The sequence below is a fragment of the Amphibalanus amphitrite genome, unplaced genomic scaffold (genome assembly GCF_019059575.1).
Source record: "Amphibalanus amphitrite isolate SeventyFive unplaced genomic scaffold, NRLGWU_Aamphi_draft 000584F_arrow, whole genome shotgun sequence".
NCBI classification, from domain to species: domain Eukaryota; kingdom Metazoa; phylum Arthropoda; class Thecostraca; order Balanomorpha; family Balanidae; genus Amphibalanus; species Amphibalanus amphitrite.
The window spans coordinates 274,373-285,141 of NW_024882078.1; the positions used below are offsets into that span (position 1 = coordinate 274,373).

Below are 10,769 nucleotides of genomic sequence, written 5' to 3' on the forward strand. Positions count from 1 at the left end.
AACCAGCCTTTTGCTTTTATCCGTTTGTTCGTTTCACATTTCTTTTGCCTTGCAACCAATTTTCTTCACTTGTAGCGTGGCATTAACCGTAGCAATACCCGAAACCTATGAAAATGCACAAGTCGACCTACGACCCTTATGTGAAGAAATCTGCGGATTGTGTGGTGCAAACCTGTAAGAATCTTGTATCTGTAAGAATCTTACCTTACCGTACCTTACCTTAGTTGGTCATCGGGTTATAAGGCCACTCGGCCTATGGGTCCCGCTCGTATCGAGTATCTTGGTACAAACAATGATACTGTAACCTTGCAATCTATTCCACACGGACACAAGTTAGACAAATATGCACACAACTACTACAACAGCATGAACCGGCGCCAGAACGACTTCTGAGGATGGAATGCCTGTGGACGCTCCAAGTTTCGGTACCACCGCCACTGAACGCACCTTTTTAGCTGATAGGATAAGGACTAAAGAAGCGACCTACGCAGATGATGAGCTGCAGTCGACGTGGCGGAAACCGTACCGGTTTGAGCTGCGCCCGGCTCCTGCTCAGCGAACTGCCCACAGGAGCCGTAACATTGCTCTCAAAAACGAAGAAAATCACAGCACACGGGCCAAACAAAAAAATGAGCAATCCAAAGAATGCATGACAGTACAGGATAGTGCCGTCAACCGTCCACTCCAACTGGGAACACAGTCCGTGTGACGCATATTACAAGACGCGAGACGAAAAAATAATATCGCCCCGGGAATCTGGAGCACGGTGGCCGGATGTGAAACGCATCACAACTATCACCCTCCACCCGCGAATCTCGAGCGGAGACAAACACATGACGTATTCGCGTCGACACCAATCTGCCGAGTCAACATTGCGGTTTAGTCCTACAAGAAATATGAGAAGTGCTCAGCTGTACATACATATAATCTCTGTACACTGTTACCGCGACTGCCTTTCGGAGTCAGTCAGTCATTTTGATCAGTGAGTCACGGAACTGGCCTAGCCTCGCCCTCGGTGGAACGCCCTAGTCCCAGCTCCCGTTGAGATACGGTATGACCGGTGAGAGAGGGGACTATCTCGCCAGCCAGCCAAACTGACGCACGACCCTGACTTCAGTCACAGACGCGAAGGGAGACTTGAGCTAAGAAACGACATGAGTAAATATTAAAGCGGGGGGAGCTCACATACCAGACACGCAACAGAAAAACCACACAGACAGGGACTTTCAGACATTTGCAAGCCGTCCTAACCGAAGAGCGCTTCAATACCGAACTCATGAAAGGAATACGGGATAAACTGTCAACGGTATCGGAACCAATACGGCACAAAAAAGACGAACTCGTATTGCAGCGTTCCGTTCCAGTCCGACTAGTCCCTTCCGGACAGCCCTGCCGGCTTGTCTCCTCCTGCTGCGGTTACGGCCGGAGTGTGCCGGTGCCCGGTATGGTTTCTGCTCAGCGTGGCCCAATGGAAGCTCCGCCCGCCCGTCAGCGGCCGGCCCCGGCGGCGACGACAGCGCGCGGCGGGCCGGCCGGCCACCCCCGTCACTTGCCCCCCACCAGTGCCTCGTCCATCAGCTCGTCGTCGATGACGCACGGCGAGGCGGCCGACGAGTGGGGCGACACCAGACTGGAGAACTGGTGCGGCGACGCCACCGGCGCCGGGCTCTTCACGATGTGGATCTGTACGGACGGCGAGGGAGGGAACGAGGCGCGCGGCACGGGTGGCGGCCGCGGCGGCGGCGGCGGGCGCGGCTCGCCGCCCAGCTCCGACCCCATGTCTCCGGAGTCGGCCGAGGAGGCGGTGCGCGCGCCGGCCGGCGGCCATAGGTCCGCCCCGCCGCCGGACGGAGCGCTCGGCTCTGCCGGCGCCGGACGCTCGATCTTGCGGATCTCTAGCGACTTGGGCAGCGGCGGCAGGTCGCCGCCCACCGCCAGCTCGGCGGCCGTCTTGTCCGAGCGGTGCTTGTCGCTGCGAGGCCGCACTCCGCTCGCCGACTCGGGGCGCTTCATCATCTTGGCCGACAGGCTCTTCTGCAGATCGCTGAGTGTGCTGGAAGACGAGTGTTTGCCGTCGCCACTCGATTGCTTCGGGAACACGAACGTCTTCTTGGAGGCGGGCCCGCTGGCGACGCCTGGTTTTAAACCAGATGGAGAGTTCCTCTCTCCGTCTTTTGAGCTCGGCGCTCTGCTGCCGCTGCTGGGGCTGGACGAAGACGACCGAGACTTGGTCTTATTGATCGTGAGCTTGATCCCCTCCGAGGACGGTTTAACGGTAAACTCTGTCCTTCGTCCGTCCTTTCCTACGCCCTCCTTGCCGGCCTCTTCGGCCGTGGCCAGAGTATTGTTCAGTTTGCTAATGACATCGTTCAACAAACCGGTCTTCCGAGATCGTCCAGGCGACTTTGACTCGGACGACGCTGATGATCGATCCCCACTGCCGCCGCCGCTGCCACCACCGCCGCCACTACCGGCCGGAGACGGGGCCGACCGCGAGCTGGAGCCGCCCTCTCCCTCTCGCTCCGGCCGCGGCCGATGTGACTTGGCCCTGTCCTTGCTGCTCTTGTCGCGGCTCTTCCCCGACGATCCGCTGCTCCGGAACGACGACTGGTGTGACGGAGACGGCGAGCGGAGCGACGACAGGCTCGGCTTTCCCGAGCTGGGCGGCTTGGGTGACGAGCCGTGCTTCGGACTGGCGCTGGGATGCTTCGGTGACGATGAGTGCTTCGGGGAGACGGTCAGATGGCCGTGCTTGGATGATGATGACGATGACGATGACGATGACGATTTTGATTTTGGCACTGGACTGGATGATTTCCCCGATGACGACCCGTGAGATTTGTTCGGAGAGCTGCCGGCGCTCGATGAGTGTTTCTTGGCCGGCGGAGAGGCCCCCTGTTTCATGGCCATCGGCTTGCCGCCACCCTCACGCCCACGCTCTCGTTCCCGCTCGCGGCCCGGCGTCGTACGGCCGCCGGGGGACTCGTCCCGGCGCCGCTTCTTGTCCGATCGCTCCTTGTCTTTGCGCTCCTTTTTACGCTCGTCCGGTCGGCTGTTCGGTATCGGGGTGATTGTCAGCGAGGGCGGAATATTGGGCTGACCGCCGCCGGGAAACGAGAACAGATCAGTGCGCTTGTCGGCGGCGCGCGGGGAAGGCTCGTCGGCCGGCCGGCGCGCGCGCTCCCGCTCCAGCTGCCGCACGGTGGCCTCGATCCCCTCCATTTCTGACTGCGGCGCTGGCGGCGGCGGCGGCGGCGGCGGGGGAGGCTGAGGACTGTCGGCACGGCCGGCAGACGGCAGCCGCGGTCTCTCGGCCGGGGACGGCGCCGACAGCGGCGACGGCGTGGGCGCCGGACTCGGCGTGGCCACGGCCGCCGGCGTGCTGGCCGCGCTGGGGCCGCCAGAGGCCGGCGCAGAGGACGCCGCCGTGGTGGCGGCCGGCGCGGCGGCGCTAGCGGTGGCCGTGGCCGTGGTGCCCGGCCACAGGCCCTGCATCTGGTTCAGTCCGAACGGCGGGTACGTGGAAAACCCCAGCGACGACCCGGCGTCGGAGGCCGCGTCGGTCCCTCTCTTGACGTCGGGCGTGTCTCCGGGCGTGTCAGTGGCGCCGGCAGAGGACACGGCCGGACCCGGCTTGGCGTCCCGTCGGCCGGCGGCCGCTCCGCGCAGACGCTTCATCAGGGCGCGCATGGTGACGGGGATGGAGAGACACCTGGCGGCGAGGGGCGGATGTCGTGAGATGACTACTCTGTGCCCACTACAGACAATGAGCTGTGCAGAAGGTAAAGTTAGCTACAACGTGGATGACTGGGCGGCCGTATCAGGAATAATAATGAAGCAGAAAAATAACACAAATATGAGGTCTGAACCACATTGCACTAAAATGAAGGTGATCACGGACTATCCCAAGAAGCGGTAATACAACATTCCGAGAGAAGAATGCCTAAACTCCATAGCATAAGTTCGTAGAAAATTGATTACCCCCATTAGTTGATGGCACATTAAAATAATCAAAATACAATGCAACTACATCAAAACCACTAAAATTGATGTAAAAAAATCAGAAATTACCATGAAAGCATACGCACATATAATTCAGTAGCTATTCATTTCGTAACTGGCCTCATTACCCCTCCCGGCCGTGTTCGGCCGCCGCCCTCAGGTGACTCACTTTTGCAGGACGGCGGTCGCCTGGTCAAAGTCGCTGTGTGTGGCCGTGTGTAGACGGCAGCGAGGCGAGCTGGACAGGTCGACCTCGAGTGTGGCCAGCGCATCCTCCTGTGGGTGCTCGAACGATATGGAGAGCCGCGAGCCGCCCATGGCGGTGAGCTCCATACAGACGGCGCCCTCCGTCACTGCGAGGGACAGACATCAGTCAGTACCGCCACTTGGAGGAGCAGACACATACGCGTCAGCTCCGTACAAACGGCGCACTGCGTCACTGCGGGAGGGGACATATACCGTCCGCACCGATACAGTGAGAAGGGACTCAGAAGTGATGGTTTGAAAGTGTACTTCTTCAACACTGACGACGGACAAAACACTCAAATCCAAGTAGCACATTACAGGTAGATCCACCATACCAGCTTCACACGGAAGAAGGCAGTGTCCTAAAATGGGTTGATTTGGGTGGGAAACGACATCAAATAAATATCATTTTGCTGACTCTCATCTCCAATTTTAAGAGCAATTTTCTGCTACCAATGTTACAGGGAAAAACATTTGCAAGGATGGTCGTTTTACATCTTACATTTTGCCACACTTTATGTGATCGATCCTATTTTCACTCTTTTTGGGCCATATCAGGACTGGTAATTCCACTCAAATCCCCCTTTTTCGGAGAGGAATTTCCCTCTGACACCCAAACCAAAACACAATTTTGGGACACTGGAAGAAGGTCAAAGAGCAATAACACAGTAGGTATCATCAAACGGAGAAGGTCAAAGAGCAAATAGCACAGTATCCAAATCTTAGCATGTCGTCATTTTCAGTTTCACGCCAGTTCCTATTTCACACCATCCCCACCCCGGTCCCGTCTGCCGGCCGCTGTCCGGTACCTTTGGGCGTCTGCGTGCGCACGCAGCTGGCCACCAGCGTGTTGAAGAGCGCCTGGGCGCGCAGCACGGTGAGCAGCGGCGGCACGTGCGCCGGGTGGGTGAAGGGCACGGCGTCCACCACGGCGCCCACCAGCTCGGCGCCGCCCTCCATGTAGTAGCAGTGCAGCGCGTCAGGCAGTTGCTGCGACACACGGGAAAACGGTTTCGAGGTGTCAGTGATAAACCATGTTACGAATGAAAACCGATTCGAGTCATGCAGTAAAGCTGTAGTAAATATGAATGGGAGGTAAGGTAAGTTCATCTGTAATTCAAAAATATCATTTACATGCGTCGTGCATTCTGGAACAATGGAACAGTTACAATGCTAGGCTGTCGTTTGACGCTCCCCAAAGGGGCTGACCACTCACCACATAGAGTGGCTGGTCGGGCCGTCCCTCAATCTTGCCGTCCGAGCTGACGCGGGCGATCAGAGAGAGCAGACTCTGTGTAACGGGCGCCTCCGTCGGCCGGATACTGGTGATCTGAGAGATGACACGGAATACACATCACACACAGCACAGACGTAGACAGTGGAGAGTACTAGCGAGTCAGCTGACGGGCATACGGAGTCACGGAGTCGTTACACGGGAGACACTTCCACAGGTACTGCAGATGATGTAACGGCCACGAAAACACACCGTGCCTACCTCGGTTATTTTGTCCAGCGTTTCAGCGGACATAGCCATCTTCTCGGAGAGTTTGAGTACGAAGGTGGCCGGCAGAGTGCAGCTGTTTGAGCTGCTCAGCTGGGAGTAGACCGGCACACTGCAACCAATCACAGCGTTAAACTGGGGAGTGAGGATGACGGTATACTGGAGCCCATCACTTGGGGGCTAATTAATTGGGGCGCGTCGATTACGAGGTCATTTGCTCTGGAGCCTAGCAGACACTGTTCACGATTACACCCACGAAACACCACAAAGAAACGTCAGAGAATTATCGAGCGATACCACTCAGAGACCTCAGAGTCGGCATCTCTGTAAATCCTAACACACACTGTATCGACCTTCTACCATTAAGTGCCAATCTGGAAGCAGGGAGTACAAGTTCCAGGCACTGATACCGTCACAAAAGAAGTTTTCTCTGCAAATCAATGCTTTTTTTCTGCGCATGCCTACTTGCCTTTCTAACCTCTCTGCGATCGCCTCCCCCGTTCACCCCACTCAGTCCCCAGCACACACCTCTTTCCATCTGGCCTCTCCTCCACGCTGATGAGCCCGGTGGTCTGCAGTTTGTGCGCGGTCGAGCTCTGCAGACACACCTCGGCCCAGAGTCCGAGTCCGCGCGAGGTGACCGTTTCCACGGTGAGCGGCAGCAGCTGCCGACTCTCCACGTCCAGCAGGTGGTACGGAGTCACCATGTACGTCAGACGCATCGGGTGACCTGTGCAGGGGCAACATGCGCGTCAATAATGGCCTGGACAGAAGGAGAGGGGTTAGGGAGAGATTTAGGGGAATTGGAGGAGACCAGGACAGGATCGACATTATACACTGGGTATTGGTGCATCGATTGAGGCTGGGGAGGAAGCCCGATATTCGCCCAAATTAGGATTGCAAACCAACCGAGTGGAGGGAACTCATCTTTAAGCCACGCTGCCACCCCGCAGCATCGCACTTAAAACATTAATTTACAAAGAACATTGATGCACACAACATTCTCGCTGACGGGTCCAAGACTGTATGAAAAATAAATAAAGTACGAGTCTTAAGCATTTTCCGAAAGAACCTCGATATTCCAGATAACATTCAAAGACATTCAAATTCAAAGACATTCAAATTCAAAATAGGTACTGAAAAGGCGAACAAGAAATAAAATAACAGACAGGGCTAGCTTCCTTTTTCTCACCCACCGAGCCGGCGCAGCTGCACGATGCCGACCGGCCCTCGGTGGACCAGCGAGCGCGGGTCGGGGATGGAGGTGGCCTGAATGGCCGCCAGGCGCGACAGGTCCTCCTCCATGGCACGCAGCGCCGGGTAGGCGCGCATCTTCAGCTTGCGGTCGGCGTTGAGTTTGTAGAGCGCCAGCAGGCCCTCTAGGTGGGCGGTGAACTCAGTGAAGTCGCCGGCGGTGAGGCATTTCACCAGCTCCGGGCACGGCTGGAGGGACAGGAGGGCGGTCAACTGACAGCTGGTACGGCTTGTGGTGATACTTTTGAAAGATGCATTGGAAAGAACCTGACACACCTGAGCTGGGCGTCTTGAGTTCACAGCACCATCAGTCAATGGGATAAGGACGGCAACAATTGACATAGGCTTCAACTTAATATGGTCCGCGCATTATTTCAGCACGATAGACGATAGGAGGGTCGAGACAATACATCCAATACCAATACCATACCAGTTACTACACGGATGCGTGTCAGTTTATCGCTTTCCGATGACCATCATATTTTAAAAAAAAACACTCCGCAGCTCCAGATCACCAACAAACAACATACAACGGCCCGCTTTTCAAGTCGTTTCAGGCACCCGAGTTCACTACATTTTCTAGCCGTTCCGTCTCTGTCAGCTGACAGGTCTGGCCTGGGGACACACGGCCTGATCAGTTCACTGAGGAGTGAGGGGTCTCACCTGGGGAGACACGGCCTGGTCAGTTCACTGAGGGGTCTCACCTGGGGCGGCGTGGCCTGGTCAGTTCACTGACGGGTCTGACCTGGGGAGACATGGCCTGATCAGTCCACTGAGGGGTCTCACCTGGGGAGACACGGCCTGATCAGTTCACTGAGGGGTCTCACCTGGGGCGGCGTGGCCTGATCTGGCTGATGCTGGATCTTCACCTCGCGCACCTGACCGGACGGCGAGTGAAGCTCCAGCTCCACATAGAACATGTCACACTCGATGAAACACCCCTGGCCGCTGCTGCCCAGACGGAACTTGATCCTGCCGCGGCGCACCGAGAGCGGCGTCAGTGGGGAGTACGATTTACCGTAAATAATGGCAATATTTGCAGTACTCTACAGAATATTGAGCAAATACATTCTGAAATCAGCAAATTCTTGAGACCTCTAACGGAAAATGCTATTAGCAGTAGGGTTGTGGCTTCTAAATTAAGATACGTTCTGCATCTACCTCCAAATTGATGCCTGAAACGCATCAACCGATTGAAGAGTACATATACCAGTTCATCCCGGACTGGGGGGCATCAGACTACATGTCGTTTTTCCTGCCAGATACTCACCCGAGCTGTTTGGCGACGCTCTCCAGGCGATCCAGCATGCCCTGCAGGCTGTGAAACTTGACCTTGCCCTGCAGCTGGTCCAGACACTTTTGGAGCTGCGCCCTGTCGGCGCTGTCCACAGTCTGACGCTTGTCCTGCGGTGGCCGCACGGGGAAGGGGTCAAACGCATCCAGTCACACCAAGACCGAATACATAAACTGTGGGCTATGGGCGATTCAAAGGAGTCATACAATGAGTGAAGATCGTATCTTGAGTAGCAGCATTGCAGCCCAATAAGACTGCTGACTGGGTATTCCTTCCAAACATCCAGCTGCTTACCATTAGTGCCAGGCGGAGATTTTTAGAGCTCTCCTGGAGAGTTCTGATGTTGGAAGACTTCGCTCGCAGCTTCTCCATCAGCATCTCCACCTTCCATCCTGCTTTATCCTCCATTTCTGCAATGTACTGTTGGCAAATTTACACTGTGACCTGGAAAACGAACAAATCAACAATAATTAGGGCTCAGGGTAAGTTAGGCTAGTTATTTTAGGTCATAGTCAGTGCCTGTATCAATTCTTCAAGTACGGTCCTAATTAGCCATCCAATTCCTCATTGTCATTGATAATTTCCCTCGGCTCCTTCAGAGTTCAGGCTTCAATCCACCAAGACCAAGAACTTTGGGCGACTATGGATTTCGGAATAAAAATGGCAGCAGCCAGTATTTCTTCTGAAAATCAAACTTGAACTGGCTTTAGCCTTTAGGTCAACAGTACCAAAGTGAAGTGAAATTACATGCAATGTACGGCTCTCGCAGGTTTAAGCGTTACAGTTAGGTTTTGCCTGTTTACATTTACCGCTATATCTCAGAAACTTATCCATCTACGACGAAGCAATTTTAGAGGATCATGGCAGGCATGTGTACGAATAAATCTATCGCATCTTCAACCCTCATAAGCTTAAGACGAAGAAGATATAGCCGGAAATTTATTTAATTTTAAATGGGCAAAACCTACCGCTAAAACCCGTGAGACCAAGACCTGCATATTTGCATTAACCATTTTGATTAATTCGTAAAAGCTAGTTCGTGTGATAGAAGGGATCAATATTTACCCTATATTGACCTTCCTAACGGGTGAGCACTAAATTTTTGCACAAACTTTGTATGTCAATAGAACATTAATTGCCTGATGCCCGTGAAAACAACAACTACCAGGTGAAAGGTTGGGAAAAATACTTTCTGTTCATATGCAATATAAGCTGTTTTGCCCTGCCAATCGTGAACACGGAGCCAAAGAAGAAAGACGCGTTGTTAAAAGGGGTGGCGAAACTTAACGAAAAAATCGTGAGCTCGGTAAACCGTTTACCGTAAGGCACTCCGTGCCGGAAAACCAGGGATTTTATACATCGGGTCCTCTTCAGGAAGATCCTGAGCATGTTCGGTTCAACTAAAAAAACAAGTTTCCGTAGAAAATAATTGTGTGGCTTGCCGTCAGCGAAAGAGGTGTATTTTAGCCCTTCTTCTGTCAAAGCGGAGGTGCCCTGGGTGGTCAAATCTACCGAAAACAGCGCGTGACCAAGATGTTTGTCCTCTTCATCGAAGAAAAACATAGTGGAGACGAAATTATGTTCTGGCCGGAACTGGCATCGTGCCATTACGCTCGTGAGACGCAAGAGGTGCTCCATGAGAGCATACCGTCGGTGCCGAAGGGTGACAGCCAGCCATGCTGCCCACTGAGTGCATACAGCTGAGACCCATGTGCAGCGTCAGTGGTCTATGATTAACTCACCTGGTTCACTCACTCACCTGGTGGGGTTCCCAATCTCACGTCTGCAGACAGGAAGGAGTAGGCAGGGATACAGTAGGAACCCGCAGACACAAGGCGCACCAGCAGTTGCTACTACCGGAGTGGAGCGCCTGCACATATGTTTGCGCGAAAACAGGCATGGTTCAAGATGCAAACAAGAGTAGTTGAATTAAGGCCAAAACATACGCAGGAGGCTGGAAAGCGACGAATGACACCCAGCTCATTAGGAAAATCTAGAAGGGCATCAGCTACACGGACCAAGAATTAGTGCACAAGATGATGAAGGGGGTACCACAGCGCGTGCAACACGCTGCACGTGCAGGAGCCAATACCTGCGTCCACTAAGCAGCATGTGAAAGCGGAGGTACAGATCTCCAGTCTATGAAAGTTGTACGCTAATCTGCTGAATATAATGTGATTTATAAACAAATGAATTTTGTGCAAAATTTTAGTGCTCACCCGTTAGAATATCTTTTTTATTGCTGAGTGATGCCTGGCAAACACACTACAACAGTTAACAATTAATTTTAAAATTCCACATACACGCTCTCTCCACCGTGCCAGCGGAGAACGCGGCGAAAGGGACACGGAGGGCGCCGCTGCTCGTCTTATCACGACGTAAACAGATGAATATGGTAGCATTATTGCTTCATATTTTGACGAAGGAATAATCATATTTCTGCATGACATTTTATATCAAATAACATTACTT

General features: G+C 54.0%; 1 protein-coding gene across 2 annotated transcripts; it reads right to left on the reverse strand.

Annotated features, from left to right (window-relative positions):
- Positions 1-298: 298 nt before the first annotated feature.
- LOC122394303 (mediator of RNA polymerase II transcription subunit 1-like) lies at positions 299-10,638 on the reverse strand. Of its 2 annotated transcripts, none has more exons than XM_043391079.1 (11): positions 10,517-10,638; positions 8,592-8,741; positions 8,274-8,407; positions 7,831-7,975; positions 6,946-7,192; positions 6,278-6,479; positions 5,744-5,861; positions 5,465-5,578; positions 5,058-5,238; positions 4,172-4,355; positions 299-3,712 (listed from the first exon to the last, which is right to left on the reverse strand). In XM_043391079.1, exons 2-11 carry the CDS (start codon positions 8,703-8,705, stop codon positions 1,546-1,548), a joined length of 3,606 nt encoding a protein of 1,201 aa, XP_043247014.1. In that variant the 5' UTR covers positions 8,706-8,741; positions 10,517-10,638; the 3' UTR covers positions 299-1,545. The 2 variants fall into 2 exon arrangements, with proteins under 2 accessions (XP_043247014.1, XP_043247013.1); XM_043391078.1 differs by having other exon boundaries at positions 10,601-10,632.
- Positions 10,639-10,769: the final 131 nt, after the last annotated feature.